We start from the raw sequence: 16,579 nt of genomic DNA, 5'->3' as shown, positions 1-16,579 counted from the left end.
CGCTCGGAAATTTTCAGGAGCATTATCAATTTATTCTGTATTGCTAAAACCTAAGTATTCGGGTGGATTATGCAAATACGTGGTGTTGCAGCCCTACTACTACATCTCTTTCATCTAACTACACAGACTAAATTGTTTCACAAAAATATGTTGTAGTATCCTTCAGTAATGCCTGCGTGAATCGTATGGTCGCCTGCCTTTGTATAGAAGACAATATAGCATATGTGATTGGACCAATGAGAGAAATGTGGTTTTGTCATGCCAGGGCAGCACAAGTTTGTGTAGTTATATGGTTATATTAACTATGACTACGGAGTAACAGAACCAATAATATTGTATAGTTTTATTTTCTGTTACTCAAGGCTCCTATCGCCGTATGATGAGCTTCCGCAGCTAAGAAAGCTGCATTCTGTACAAGGTTCTTACCAAAAATGATATCGCTTTGAGCTTCTTTTATTCCACACTGAACACACACATACAATGACTTTCACAAGCTTATTTTCTTCTGTTTTCGCAACCTCGATGTCAGGGTTTATTGATTAGCCTATTGGACAACATCCTCCACAGCCTTTCGAGCTGTGAGCCGTACATTGGTACATAGCGACGAGGAGATGTGACTATGTCACATACGATATCGCTTCGTACGCGACGTTTTCACAATTTCGCCGGAAAAACTGCTTGCCTACCAAAGAAACTGACTGACTTCAAAGAAAAAAAGTCCACGACCCACAAGAGCTGCAACTCAGAGCGAGAACAAGAAGGCGGGAAGATCTTTGCGCAGGTTCACAGGCCTGATGAAGCTCGGTGAACATGATCGAGCCCATGCTGAATTCTTAAGTACTTAGCATTGTTATTATTCCTCTCTACCGTTCCTTTTTTATTATATCTTTAACAACACCCTCTCAACGGTCAACATGGTTAGGCTTGCCAGTTAGTCTTACCAGTTAGGCTTAAGCAGGCCTAAGAAGGCCCGCTGGCCGACGCACGGTTTGCGAACGGGAGGAGGAGCATTGAGAAGCCAAGGATATAGCGGGGCTGTAGAGATTTTGTTCCAGGGATGAATGGGGGTAGATTTACAAGGCATATTACGTGGTCTGCCCGTTCTTTACTCCGAGTGATTGATTCACAACTTTCTCTCCTCGTGGCCTGAGGAGAACGTAGGCAGACGACGAGTGTTAGTGGGTAGGGGAAGCGGGATGTGTGGTGCTGGCATGAGTGCACCATTCGCTTTAAAAGCTCCTCTTCCAACGCTCGCCCGCGTCGGCGTCGCCGTAGATTCCGCGCTTGCCCAGGCCGAAGTTGTACCTGCGCTTCATGAAGTCTTCCAACTTGGACTTCTTGTCCCGCTTGCCGAGCCCGAAGCTGAAGCGGTGCCGCTCACGCTTCTCCTGGTCGTAGGGCACGTACTCGCGTTCGCGGCCGCTCCTGCGCTTTCCCAGGCCGAACCCGTAGCGCAGGGGTTCGCGGGGACCGCGCTTCTCCAGATAACCGCCGGTCCTGGACGCAGCCGCAGCCTCGGCCATCGCATCGTCTTCCTCGTCCTCGTCGACATCCGCGTCTACCGGCGGCTCGTCGGCCATCAGCAGCAAGGGGGATCGCTTGCCGAGGCCGAAACTGTAGAGTGGAGCCGGGCCGGCGCGTTTGTCGCTCGGGTGGTGCTGCTGAAGGGGTAGGATGCCGCCGCCCCCGACTGAAGAGCCCAAGGGCGCCTCGTCAGCGTGGCACTGTTCACTGGCGGCGAGAAGCAAAAGCAGCCACAGCGCCAGGCTAGCGGCCAGGGCGGGTCTCAGCAACTGCAACGGGCTGCAGCCAAACCTCCTGCGCAACGCAGCACGAGACCTCTTAATTACACACTCTCTATCGACATAAAAGAAAGTGCATTGTGTTTTTCTCTAACCTGGTTTTACTTATACTCTTAGCGTAACGTCATAACAAGAGGCATAGAAGGATAACACTCAGCTGTCTGAATTGTGCTGGGCAAAGCAACTTCGCGTTTGCCTAAAACTTCTGACGACAGCAGCCAGAATGAATTTTCTCAATAATAATCACAGCGATAAGCCACCTCGAGCAATTATAATTTCCAGCCTAGTTCGACATATTGAGAGACGAAGCCCTCTCTCAATCATTTCTAGTTCACTCTTCTGCAAGCTGGTTTAATTTTATCTCCATGAAATTCGTTTTTGCGTTACTTCATCTCGACTTACTGCCTTATTTGAATACGTCTACTTTCCCTGAGGCCCTGTGGCTCATCGTTGTGGCGAAATGGCTCACCATTGTTGCCACCAGTAACCATGCCCTGCTTTGGCCATTATGTTCCCGTAGATTTTGTAATGACGCCATATTGCGTAATTTTTAGACGTAGCTAGCGTTCTTCTCTCCTCACTACCTAGTGTAACAATGATTGGCCAATTCTAACCATAACATTTCTTTAAATCTGTGCGTTCTTTAAGTATCATAACGGCATTATTATCACGCTAAGTCATAAAAAGCAGGAAAGAAAGTACTGACCTCCCGAATAGTTTCTCTTATGTCATTGCCACAACAGTAGCAAGCACACCCAGTGCAAAGAAAAAAAAATTAAAAAAGAAAGTTTCTTAAACTGTAATTTTCAGCTCATATGACCGGGTCTATTGAAGGCACACTGGATAAGGAAAGTATTAAAACGGAATGAAAAGGCGCGTGTAGTGAAACGCCAAAAGAGAGCCTTTGATTCCTTTCACTTTTCACGCCTTGGGTTTTGTGAAAAAAAAAAAAACCACCGCCAAACTTCAGACATAAGATGATATCGCACTGAATCGACAAAAGGTAACCAATATTTTTTGCTAATCAACGTAGCATTTGCCCAGCCGTTGGCGCAAATACGTCGTTTTTCAATACCACTATAAGAAAAAAATGCTAAGAGTACCGATGTATCTCAACTATAGCGCCTAGATATATTCTAGGCACCATATCTCAACTCACATTGACAACCTACATGACGTCCCTGGCCCATCGCCTCTAAACCGATGCAAAAAGTACAGTTCTCACATATCTCGATGTTCTTTATTCTTTAAGTGAGTCCATTAAGACAAGTTTTTGTGAAACTTTGCTTCGTGAAAGCGTGTTTTTCTAAGATACTCGATTCACTGATTTCGCTTGTTTCAGAAATTAGCATGATTTTGTGCACGTCCTCAATGTGTTTTTTGTGTGCTGTTGTTCAACCAGTGAACTCCAGCATTCCAGCATGTGGTGTGAACATGACTTTCAAATTCACATCAGGTAGTGAAGGCGTAAGCTGAGGGTTTCACGCCAATAAATGTGTCTTTGTGTAATCCGTTGAGTTGCATGCAAAGTCTCACATGAAAGAGCTTAATCAGACCACCTATTGCATACTAATTAGCGAGTAATGCTGAGTATGAAAACAGCCATTGCCATAAACACAGTATCTGAGACATGTGACAGTTCAGTGCAATGACACGTGGCCTCAAGTACAATCTGTTATTCACTTATACTTCTTTTGTGACACTAGTGTTTTTATAAGCTTCCTCTTTTTATGCGTCTGCAGCCTCCGCTGCTGTCCAGCATGGGGGTAAAACTTTGACGGCTCACCGCAGTTTACCTGAGCGTCACGGCTTCAATTCCGGCCTCGATAGTCGCATTTTGATGGAGGAAATTGCTAGAGGTCCGTGTATTGTGCGATGTGAGTGCACCTGAAAGAGCACCAGAGGGTCAAAAAACTTCCGGAGCCCTCCAATGTGTGGTGCCTCATAGTTGTGGTTTTACAGCGTGAAGCCCTCAATGAAACAAAAAAGTTTTTCTGTGGCAGAGATCCGACCTTTTGTGAAGACAATACGAAAGAAAAAGTATATGACAAACAAATTGCTAGGTTGCAAAAGCGTTCATAATAACAGATAGGAGTGAGTAGGTTAAATTTCACTTAAAGCATACCTACTCTAAAGAAAAAATGTAGCAAGATGTGTTCAATATGAAAGATTTAAAACAGAACTGAACGAGTCCCTGCCTACAAGAAACCCTTGTTCGTTCATGTCTTGTAGAGTACATCGTGTTTCCTTGGTTAGTAAGAGTCTTAAATAAAACTGTTCTTAGAACACCAAACAGTAATGTTCAATTTGAAATTACGCCATAACAAACGTCGACCACAGTATTCATAATTTTCAATGTGCGTATTGCGCGATGTGCTTCGAATTACGTTAACAGACGCAATTTTTCGGATGCACTAGAAGAATTAGAGTACATTTAGGCAAGTTATAGAGATGCCCGAAGTCACATACTTTATATAACTACATAAGCGAATTCAGTAACACCAGTTTCTTCTTCTGTGTTTAAATTTATGTATGATTATTACCACCAACGTTTGGTTCACACACGTCGAAACTAGGACACTTATTCTTTCAAAAATTACTAGTAATGATATCATCGTCATCATCAGCCTGGCTCCGCCCACTGCTGGGCAAACGGCTCTGCCATGATCAGCTAGTCAACCTGGTTTTGTGCTTTCTGCTGCCACGTTATATTTGCGAACTTTTTATTACTATCGGCTTACCTAACTCTCTTACTCCCCCTCGTGCATTTGCCTTCTCAAAGAATACAATCACTTATTTTTAAAGGGCCATTCACCAGGCTTGACAATTTTGAGCTGAGAAGCGCAATGCGTAGACGAGGCGTTCATAATCACGTGTGCCAAACTTTGCAACGCTACACGCCGCGGAAATGGGTCATATTTCAAGTTGAAAGCAGCTCCCCCTCCCCTCTGCCGGCGCACGCGTAGAGAATGAGGGTATGACGTAGGTGTAGAAATGGCCCTTCGTACACGGCAATGCAGTGGCGTTGGTCCTCTACGTAGACGAGTCTGCTCTGACGTTGTCAGCAGTATACCACGTGACATGGCAAAAATTGTTTAACACAACATGCGTAGATTATGTATTTGTTGCTTTAAGAGATTAATAAAACTTGAAATAAATAATGAGACACAATAAAAAATTGTGCGCGTTTTCTTTTTTATTCCCGTTAAATGCTACGAGATGCGGGGCTAATGTGCCAGCGTTTCGCATGCGTTCGTGTCCCCGCGGTCAGCGCATTGAGCAGACGACCACCGTGGAACGCTCCTACGCCTTCGCACACTCATTATGTTCATCTACTCTACCGCGTCTAAGCCAGTGTTTCCAAACCATCTCGCAGAAACATGCAGAGGACTACAAAATAACGCTGGTCAACAAAGCAACGCTGCTCGCGTGCTCGGGCATTGGACTTGTTTTGGCACGTCATGCGCACGTCACCTCATGGTCGGATGCTGGAGAGGGTGGGCAAGAGATTTGGCTTGCGAAGGCTACGTGGAGGAGCGGCAAGGGTTTCGAGCTCGCCCCCTCTCACCCTCGTTTCGCGCCGCTTCAGAAAACCTGTTTTCTCCGCTCATAATGAACCAATTCGAAAAATTTTTGTGGCAAAACGTTCCTCATCGGACACCCAAGAACTGCCACTGTCTAACTACAATTCGGTATGGGGCCTGGTGAGTGGCCCTTTAATGACCAGCCGTGATTCTACCTGCGCGCTACGTCTCCAGCTCATGTACATTTCTTCTTGGTGTCAACCATGCTATTCTTAACAACGGTTTGTTCCCTGACCCACTCAGATCTGTTATCTCTAACGGTTACACCTATCATTTTCCTTTCCATCGCTCGCTGCGTTGTCCTCAATTTGAGCTCAACCCTCTTTCTAAGCCTCAAGGTTTCTGCTCTGTTGGTAAGTACCGGCAAGCTGCAGCTGTTATATATTTTCGCCGTGAGGGTTACTGGCAGATTACCATTCATAATTTGAGAATGCTTGCCGCATATGATCCACCCCATATGTATACTTATTATTCTGGTTATTTCATTCACATGATTTCGCTCTATGGTTAGTACCTGTCTTAAGTCCACATATTCACTTACAACTTCCGGTGTCTCTCCACCTGTTGCAAAGCGCTGTTTCCTGTCGAGACTGTTGCAGATTACTTTAGTTTCTTGCATATTATTTTCAAACGATGCTTCTGCTTTCCGTGTCCAGTTCAGTAATCAGGAACTGTAGTTTATCACCGCAGTTAGTCATCAAGAAAATGTCATCAGCGTTTCGCAGGTTACTAAGATGCTCTCTATTAACTCTTATCTCTAACTTTCCCCAATCTAGGGCCTTGAAAACCTCCCATAAACATGCGGCGATTAGCATTGGTGAGATTGTGTCTTCATGCCTTCGACTCTTATTGAGGGGATTTTGTGCTTTTTTATGAACAGCTATGGTTGCTTTGGATCCACTGTAGATTTCTTCCTTTACGTTTATGTAGGATTTGTAAATTCCCTGACTCCGTAGTGTCTACATCACTGCTGATGTCTCGTCTTAATCGAATGCTTTCTCGTAATCTTTGATAGCAATGTATAGGGGTTGGTTGTATTCCGCGGATTTCTCTATTACCTGATTCATAGTATGAATATGGTCTATTGTGGAGTAGCCTGCACGAAATCCCGCTTGGTACTTTGGTTGGCTGAACTCTATTGTCGGCTTAATTTTAATAGTTATAATTTTTGTAAATAGTTTGTAACGAACGGACGGTAAGCTGATCGCCCTGTAGTTTGTGAAATCCTTGAAGTCTCCTTTCTTAAAGATCAAGATGATACCGGCGTTCTTTCAAGCTTTTTGTACCCTTCCCATCAAGAGACACTTCATTTACAAGGTGGCCAGTTGTTCTAGCACAAGTTAGAAAAATCCATTTTTAGCAGGTGCGTTGTTACCTTATCCTCACCAGCGGCTTTGCCTCTTTGCATTCCTTTGGAGCTTTCCTTACTTTCCCTGTCGTCACTGTTAGAATGGCGAATTTCTCTGGTCTTTTATAGCTTCTTGCGGTATCATCCTGGTTGTTTCGGTTTCTGCACAGCTGTCTGTAGAACTGCTGTGCCACTTCAACTATCCTATCCATATTGATTATAACATTGTATTTATTCCTTCTTCCTTAAAGTATACAGCCGACTTTTTTCCTATGCACAAGTTTGCATTCGCAGCTTTTGGGCTCCTGCCATTTTTTTACAGCCTGCTCAATTTTCTCCATGTTATACCTTCTGATGTCAGCTACGTTACGCCTATTCTTTATCTTCGAAGAATCCACTAGATCTATTTTGTCAATTGCATTTGAGGCTTTCGTTGTTTGTCGTCTCTTAATGAGAATTTTAGTCTCCTGAGATTGTTTTCCAGTGTCCTGTCTAGTGACCGTGCCTTCTACTTTCATTGCACACTCTTCAATGATACCAATAAGATTATTAGGGGCGAAGTTCTTCAAGGCGCGGGTCTATCCATCCCTTGTATGTATGTATGTAGTAGTACGTAGCTACCGGTGGCACATACTCGCTCTAGAGCGGGTATGAGCCACAGGGAATGCGATATGAGCAATGGCAGTACACAGAGTGTTCACTAGATGGACGCATGGAAAGACGGACAGACAGACTAGCAGACGGACAGACGGGGGGATAGACGCGTGGACGTACGGACGGATGGACGCACGAACAGACAGACAGGCAGATGGATGGACGGATTCACGGACGTACACATGGACAGATGGACGGACGCACGGAAGGACGCATGGTTGGTCGCGCAAATGGACGGAAGCAAGAACGAACGGACGGGCGGAGTCACGGTTGGGCTGACGGACGCTTCGCCCCACTCATCATCATTCACTCGGTAGATATGCTGTGATTTTCGTTCATTGTGTTAACGCTAACTTCGTTTACCTCATTTAGAGCCGCGATTCTATTCTGTAGCGAAACTCTCAACTCCTGTACATTCTCCCTCACCGCTAGCTCATTATTTGGGTTCTTGCGCGTCAGTTTATGCCTTCGCTTTTTTTAAAATCTAGGTGAGTACGAGCTCTTACCATTCTATGGTGTTGACATTCGATCTTGCCAAGGACTTCTACATCCTGCACAATGCCTAGGGGTGCACGCAGATTGAAGTCCATTTCATTTTTACTTTCACCATTAAGACCTCGCCGCGTCCACTGACGGTTAGGCCATTTTCTGAAGAAGGTATTCATGATCCGCATATTATTACGTTCTGCAAGCTCTACTAACTCTCTCTGGCATTCCAAGAGCCAATCATTCCAAATGCCCCTACTGCATGATCTCCGGCCTGTTTATTGCCTACTTTGGCGATAATTCGCCCATCAGAATAGTATACTACGTCTTTATTAATAGCTGCCTCTACGTCTTTATAGAAGCGTTCAACCAAATGATCCTCAAGGCTCCATGTAAGCATGTAGGCATGTGTACAAGAAACCCTACTCTTAGTTCCTGTCAAATAATTCATGGTAGCATAGGACGTGTCCATTCTTCAGCACTGAATGAGCCTCACGTGTTCTAACTTCAGTGAGCCCTAGCGAATTCCTATTAAAACCCTCTAATTACTCGTATATCACAGCAAGGCCGACCTCAATATATAGCGTTCCAGCGTTGAACCAGCTAATTTTGTATTCTAATGGCGGCCAGTCCAGGCCCAGAGATTCTCAGCACCCTCGGTGGCGTCACATGTCTTACTACTACCTTGGACAGTTGCTTCGGAGCCGCTGGAGACTGAGGACCAAGGGTAAATTGGTACGTTCATAGGGGAGATGGGGGCCAACTACTGCACCAGTTTGGCCAATCACGCTCATCTGAGGAATTGCATTACCGGCAAGTGGACACCAGTGAGGCCGCACCCCAGACATCTTCTCAATATTTTTAAGGATTGCTTCATCACGCATCTTAGTTAAATTTACGATTAAATATGGTGTAGCATCTGCATTCGAAGTGAATTTTGTCATTTCATGGTAGGCTGCTGCGCTATGTTTAAGTAAGGTGTTTTGTTACACTTTAACTTATGGTCTATTGTGGAATAATTTAGAAGGAAAAAAGAGATTGTCAAAAATGATATTTCGCCTATTCAGAATGCACAGACTTGGGTAGGTGCGTAAAGCAATGCCTAATAAGAGTTGCTTAACAATCAAGTTTCTTATCTCCTTGCCTATTCGCTGCAAAGGTTTCTGGACGCAGCCAACCAGTAGCCTGAGCGCAGGAGAAAGGCGCTTGTGCGTATGGACTTTCCTATGAATAAGCTTCCCGATAAGCAGCTTCCCGTGAATAATGCGCGAAGCCGAAGCATTAATTTTACAGAACGCATAGCGAGTACAATAGAGGGTTCATTTAGGCGTCCAGCCGTTTTCAGCCCTGTTAGGTTGTAGAGCTATATCAGTTTCTGCTTTGTACATTTTGTGTACAGAAAGTGTATCAAACGCAAAAATGCCTACGCGTGGAACTCTTGCGTTGTCCTGCTTTCCTAAAGCGTGGACGTGCACGTACTCTCAAAATGCATCACTTCCTGCACATTATCTGCCCGCCTGCTATTGAGGACACGTGCACATGAGTACCTAAGGACGCGAATGCGTGTTTGTTCCGCTGGGAGAGGCTAAAAAAATTCTTCAGTGCGCGCAGGGCGTGAAAAATACCTTTATGACCATTAGTAGCTTTCTACTTGGGCCAAGGCCCGTTTAAATTGGCGCTTTTAATAACTGCAACAAGTTGTTGGGGATGGTCTTCATGGAATGGTGGACGGGATAACAACCAGGTCGTTACTTTTTTATTTGTTGCCGTAAACGAGCATATTCCTCGCTGGTAATACTTGGGCGTCCAGTGTAGGTGAAAGTGTTTACCTTAACGAATGGCTTGCATTCAAGTGGGCTACGATTTCGCGGTGCACGTTTTAAATTCTTGTTATACAAGCGCTAAGCAACTGACATGAATGATGCCTGTTCTGCGTCGTCCGAGATATTGTTGAAAAGGCATAATGAGCGGCCAGGAAGAGATGGTTTTCAAAGTGAGTTAGTGCTGCAACAACACCGATTTCGTTTCTCTTTTATTGCGACAGCAATTTTACGGTCATTCTCTGCTGGATTTTGCCGCCGGCGAAGGCGTCATTCACCGCATTTGTATACGTATCTGTATATATGAAAATGCAAGAACAAAAAATAACCCAGAAATAGACTCCGGCACGCGGATTCGAACGTCAGACTTCTTGCTTGTGAGCGCAAGGCGTTAGTAGCCACTGAGCCACGGAGGACCTCCTTCAATGTTGAAACGGCGAGCTATTTATATCTACTACTTACCGCTGGTGACGCCTGTCTCGAGAGAACTATCGTGATTTTAGCATTACCAGCGAGATGGCACAATAAGGATGCGTCACCAGGTCATCACCACGCTGAAGCGCGCGCTGTCGTCTCCCTTGCGCGCATTTCCCAGAAAAGAGGAGACGGAAGTGGACGCTCATGTGTGCGCGAGCTTATCTCACGGTAACAAGAATCGTACGCATTGGGCTTTCACCGGAACTATTCTGTTGTAGTTACCAGGCACACACAGGGGACTACACTCGCTGCACAGTCTCCGTTTGCAAAAAGGGCGCGCTTTTCAGGCACAGCGAAATAACAACTGAGGCTCTTATTCGCGTGAGTGACGTAGGACACGTTTTGATCTGCTTGTTATTATTCGCGTGACATTGCAATTTGTTGCTCTGGCATTCATTACTTGGCCTTTGGGGCAAAGCTGCGACTTTATTTCTTTTGATGTCGCTTTAATCTGAATGTCTTGTGAAAAAGGCTTATTTCTTTCTTCGTTCGTTTGTTTGTTTGTTTTTCAGTAACTCATTCTAGTAAGCGGGGGACGCCAGGTGGCGCAGAACGGAGCAGTCCGGGGTCTTTGGGCTCCCGCTTCAGCAAATGATTTTTGTGGTTTTTCGTGTGCTGTGCCTCAAGATCTTGCTACGAGTCGACTCATAAGCTGCCAAGGTTCACGTCGGTAGCGGACTTTCACCGGTAGGTTCATTTTTGAGCATTTTTCGGACTTTTACGCCACCGACCACGCCTCGCGTGCTTACCAAACGCCGAGTTGGCGTCTGCCGGGCAGGACGCGCCCTTCCTTGGACGCGCCCTTCGTTCCACCTGCTGAGCCAATATGCTGGACGGTGCTGCTGTTATTATGGACGGTGATGAACTCCCTCCGGAAGAGTTTGGAGAGGAACACGGCTGGCGTTCCGCCGCGGTGAAGAAAAGCTCGAGGCGCACGAACGCCAGTGCTACAGAGCGTGCCACGGCATGCGGCGAGAATGCCAGGGGCAATTTCAGTGCTACAAGAAAAGCTCTACACTTGAAGAATCAAGTTATCAAATCATCGAGAATGCCTCGACTGCCTAGCGAGCACTGGAAGATTATCGTCCGTCCAAGGGGTGGCTTGGATGTTGAGAAGGCGGGCTCAGCTAGACTTGGCCGGGCAATCGCAGAGGCGGCTGGAATTGTACCCACGCTCATCAGTCAGGACATTGTCTGCCCGAATGCAACGCAAAATATCATAGTTATTAGCACGGCGTCCCGTGCGAACGCTGACTCTTACCTCAGGATGAGCTGCCTTACATTGGGAATGAAGAAGTATGACATCAACACTTACGAGGCTGCCCCGCATGAGACCTGCAAGGGGGTCATCCGTAAGATTGACGCATCGGAGAGCCAGACGGAGCTGGAGAGGAGCATCCTTACTGAAAGAAACCCCACGGCTCTGGGAGTCAGACGTATTAAGAACACTGAGACGGTGGTTATTGTCTTCGATGGCTACAAAGTTCCCAACTTCATTTATTTCGGCACAGCGCTGGTCAGATGCTCGCTTTACCATCGGCAGCATGACTGCTGCTATGCCTGTGGCAGACTCGGGCACAGGGCGGACGTCTGTCCGACACCGGACGAAGCTGTGTGCAAGAGGTGCGGAATCAACAACCCTGATGAGAACCATCAATGTTCCCCGACCTGTGGATTCTGTGGCGGCCCACACGCCACGACGGATAAAAGTTGCCAGCAAAGGTTTCAGCTTCCATTTATTGTGCGAAGGCGGCGAAGAGAGCGCCGTGCGGAATCAGAGCGTCGTAGTCAGCAAACGGTACCTGCTAACGCCGACGAGGGTGTGAGCCAGCCTGCACACCGCAACTCCAGTTCAAACAGTCGTTCTGCTGCAACTGGGGTGGACAGCCGTGACTCATCGCAACAGGCAAGCAGTCGGCCCAGATCCAGATCTCGGTCCAGAAGTCGCTCCCAAGGCCAGCGAAAGGGAACTTCGTCTAAAGGCCGAGCCAAGTCCCGATCCAGAGATCGTCGTCGGTCCCAATCCAGAGGCCCAACGCACTCGAGGAGCCAGTCCAGGGACCCGCATGGCACAGTCCGTTTCCAAAGCCCACCCCAACCGGAGATGCAGGGCGGCTCCTGGGCTGACCGGGTGCGCAGCGGAGGAGGTGAAAAGGTAACGGGAGGCACTGCGCCAGAGCATGGTCTAGCGGAGCTAAATCAGCTTAGGAAGGAGAATGCCGAAATGCGCAGCATTATTGAGTCGCTGAGAGCCGAAATGGCTGAGCTTAGACGTGTCAGTACATCTCAAGCTACTCTGGCATCTGCTTCTCCGTGTGTAGGTTCTCCCTCTCCTCAACCCATGGAGGTTCCCATGGTCGTGGAAGCGGGCCCCTCGGGTAACCCAGCCAAGCGTAAGGCTGCGACTTCAGCCGAGAATGTGCAGGCTAGAGCTAAATCTGAAATTAAGGAGACTCTAAATTCAATTTGCCTTGAGATTCACAAACTTAATGAGCGTTTCTCGGCGGTCGATCAACGTCTCACAGTTATGGATCAGAAAATAGATATTCAACATGCCAGAATTCAATGTGTGGAGAATCAATTACAGAACGCCGGCCTTATGGTGCAGAGCCCCAATATCAGGGGAGCAGCTCGGATTCACCCGGATTTCTTTCCAGAGGGAACGCCTTTATCGGCGCCCATTCCCATGAGTATCCCCAGTTCGAATAGTACAGTTGCTTCTGTACAGAACCTGACGGCAGGGTCAGGGAGCACCTCCAATGATCAAGATGGCCTCGCACGCTGAATTTCGTATATGGCAATGGAACTGCAGGGGGATCCTTAGTAAAAGGGCCACCCTGCAGCAATTTGTCCGCTCTCACAGCGAGAAGCCGCAAGTGATCCTACTGCAGGAGACGCTGTCTGATAGTGTAACCCTCCCGGGGTACAAGGCACATGCAGTTAAAGGGGAAGGCAGAGGGATTGCCACGTTAGTCAGCAACAAGTTCACCTTTGTGACACATGATCTAGGGGTAAGACCTAATAAAACGGAGCTCTCCTTAGTTGAGGTCATTCCGAGTTCTTCCAACCTTTCCAGCATTTTTATACTGAACATATATAGTAGCCCTAGTGATCATAGGCAGCGTTTTAGGACGATCATAGCTAAGGCAACCAGAATGGCTGGGCTCTCTCCTCTGGTTGTGGCGGGGGATTTTAACTCGCCTTTCCGGGCGTGGAACTACCCGTATGATTCAGCTAAAGGCAGGAGCTTGTGGCAGGAGACGGGAGATGCGGATCTCTCGTTAATTACGGACCCGATGTTTCCTACTAGGCGCGGCACATCCACCACCAGGGACTCCACCCCGGACCTAGCTTTCGTGAAAAATGCTGGCTCGGTAGGTTGGGAAAATCTTCTGACGGATTTAGGAAGTGATCATTATATTACAGTTACTAAATTACAGATGGAGGCAAAATCTAAAAGAAAGTTTACTTACGTGGATTGGGATAAATTTCGGGAGTCACGCAGCGCTCGAGCGGAACAGGGGGAAATCCCGGACTCTCTGGGGCAATGGACAGAGATGCTGCTGCAGGACGTTAGAGCGGTTACCAGAACCATTGAGACAGAGGTACAGACAAACAAAATGGACAGTCGGCTTGCGCATTTACTGGAGGCAAAGCAGTCGCTATTGGCCAGATGGAAGGGTCAGAGACTTAATCGTAGGCTTCGGAAAAAGATAGCAGAGTTAAATACACAAATCGAAGAACATTGCAAAAACTTGTCGAGGCAGCAGTGGGATGAAATTTGTAATTCAGTCGATGGACAAATGCGAACCAGAGGTAAATGGAATCTTTTAAAACACTTGCTTGACGAGTCGGGCACTAAATCTAATCAGAGGGGGGTCCTTGCTAGAATACTTCATCTTGCTCAAAAATCCTCCTCGGGCGCGGAGCTATTGGGGCAGCTTGCTGAGAAGTATCTACCGCTAGCAGTTGATTCCATGCAAGCCTATCCGGGGTATATGGGAACACCTTGTGCCCATTTGGATGAACCCTTCACCATCAGCGATGTGCGACGTGCCCTGCACGAACTTAATGGCCGATCGGCACCGGGTCCAGATAAGGTCACCAACAAAGCGCTTCGGAATTTGGAAGATGACTCTGTTGAATTTCTTACTGATGAGATTAATAGGATTTGGAAGGGAGGTGACATCCCGGAACAATGGAAGTTGGCCAAGGTGATCCTCATTCCCAAGCCCGGTAAAGCACCAAGTTTGGACAATCTGCGCCCCATCTCTCTCACGTCATGCGTGGGAAAGGTGGTGGAACACGTTGTCCAGAACCGAATCGCGGACTACATAGAGCACAATGATCTCTTCCCTCACTACCTTATTGGCTTTAGGCCAGGCCTCTGTACGCAGGATGCTATGAAAATCATTAAGTGTCAAATTTTAGATAATCATACCAGAGACACCAGGGCGATCCTAGGCTTGGATTTAAAAAAAGCGTTTGATAATGTCCGCCATGATTCTATTTTAGATGCGATCTCAAGTCTCAACCTAGGTTCCTCATTTCATGCGTTTGTCAGATCCTTCCTGTGTGGTCGAAAAGCCATACTTAAAGTTGGAGATCTAGAATCGGATGTGCAAGCGCTGGGAAATAGGGGCACCCCGCAGGGATCTGTTCTATCACCCTTACTTTTTAACATCGTCATGGCTGGTCTCTCGAGGCAGCTTTCTGGAATTTCAGATGTTGGTCATACAATTTATGCCGATGATATCACCATTTGGTGTAGAGGAGGAAGTGATGGCACTGTAGAGGCGGCCCTGCAAGAGGCCATCGACACTACCGAGAGTTTTCTGGAAGACACAGGCCTTTCTTGCTCTCCGGAAAAGTCTGAGCTTCTCCTCTATAAACCGGTCAGGAGGGGCCGTCGACCGCGAGGCTGGGTGCCGCCCCTAGAAAATGACATCCACTTACGTACCAAAAGTGGACGATCAATCCCCAAAGTCGCTTCCATTCGGATCTTAGGTATGACGCTAGAAGCAACGGGCACCAACACCATCACGATTAAAAGGTTGGAAAAAAAGACAGACAGTGTTATTAGGCTCATAAGACGGGTGGCTAACCGAAGGACAGGACTATCAGAGGACAACTTGGTCAGGCTTATACATGCTTTTCTGCTGTGTCATTTTGCATATGTGGCGGCAATGCATGTCTGGAAGAGAATGGAAAGGGACAAGCTTAATGCAATGATCAGGAGAGCTGTAAAGAATGCCCTTGGGCTCCCCAACTACACCCACACCAATCGTCTCCTGCAGTTGGGAATTCATAATACATTGGAGGAAATTGCGGAAGCACAAGAAAGAACACAGGTAATTAGGCTGTCTGGCTCAAAAGCGGGGAGGATGATTCTCGCAGAAATGGGTATTCCACCAGCTCAGATTGAGGCTCTGTACCAAGGGTTGACGAGGGATCAGAAGGAAAACATCATTGTCTCGCCTGCCCCGCGGAACATGCATCCCCAACGTAATGTTGGAAGGAGGAGAGCGCGCGCTCGGGCCCTTCTTCGCCAAGTTGCGGATCTTGACGGGGGGGCCTGTTTCGTGGACGCGGCGCAATATGATGGCCAGAGAGACCGATTCACGGTAGTGGCAATCAACCACAAAGGCATTACAATTAATGCGGCGTCGGTATGCGCCAGAACTGCCAATGCAGCTGAGCAGGTTGCCATCGCCTTGGCTCTTTTAGATCAGCGTAATGAACACATATTTAGCGATTCTAGAGCTGCCATTCGTGCCATCAGTGTTGGAGCTGTGTGCAAAGAGGCCAAAAATATACTCGGTGATAAGTTGCTTACAACCCATACCATTACATGGTTCCCAGCTCATATGGGAAACATGGACGGAGGGATCATAAATCTCAATGAGTTGGCCCACTCCAGGGCGCGAGGGTTAGCTGTCCGCGGCCATGGAGGACCTTTGGGTCGAACTGGAGATTTCGTAAACAGGGATCCGCCAACTACATATAATGAAATAACCCAACATTTCGCTATGGATAGGAGAATCTTTCCACCTCCACATGCGAAGCTAAATAGAGCGCAGGCGCTTACATTGCGATTACTTCAAACAGAAACGTACCCTAACCCTGCCTTTCTTCACAAGCTTTATCCTGATGTTTATTTAACCAACTCGTGTACAAAATGTGGCGGTTTAGCCACCTTACACCACATGCTCTGGGAGTGCCCTTCGGTACGTGGCACCGATACAGCATCGTCCAGAAAGTGGGACTCCGCTCTCCGGAGCCCAGACATAACATCGCAACTTTGGGCTGTCCAGAGGGCCCACGATGCGGCGCTAGGGCTCGGCCTTACTGTCCCATCGTGGGAGCGGCCCGCCGTGTGCTAGGGCGCACGCCTTCGGACTTGTCAAT

General features: G+C 47.4%; 1 protein-coding gene across 1 annotated transcript in view; it reads right to left on the bottom strand.

Moving 5' to 3' along the window:
- Positions 1–437: 437 nt before the first annotated feature.
- The window catches only part of LOC119170373 (uncharacterized), a 152,667-nt gene continuing 136,525 nt past the window's right edge, over positions 438–16,579 (bottom strand). Inside the window, exon 2 of the mRNA XM_037421513.2 lies at positions 438–1,818. Within this exon, the coding sequence (XP_037277410.2) occupies positions 1,230–1,818 (589 nt within the window). The 3' untranslated portion in view covers positions 438–1,229. The remainder of the gene's footprint in view (positions 1,819–16,579) is intronic.

The sequence above is a fragment of the Rhipicephalus microplus genome, chromosome 2 (assembly GCF_043290135.1).
Source record: "Rhipicephalus microplus isolate Deutch F79 chromosome 2, USDA_Rmic, whole genome shotgun sequence".
Taxonomy (NCBI): domain Eukaryota; kingdom Metazoa; phylum Arthropoda; class Arachnida; order Ixodida; family Ixodidae; genus Rhipicephalus; species Rhipicephalus microplus.
This window is presented reverse-complemented; position numbering and strand designations above follow the sequence as displayed.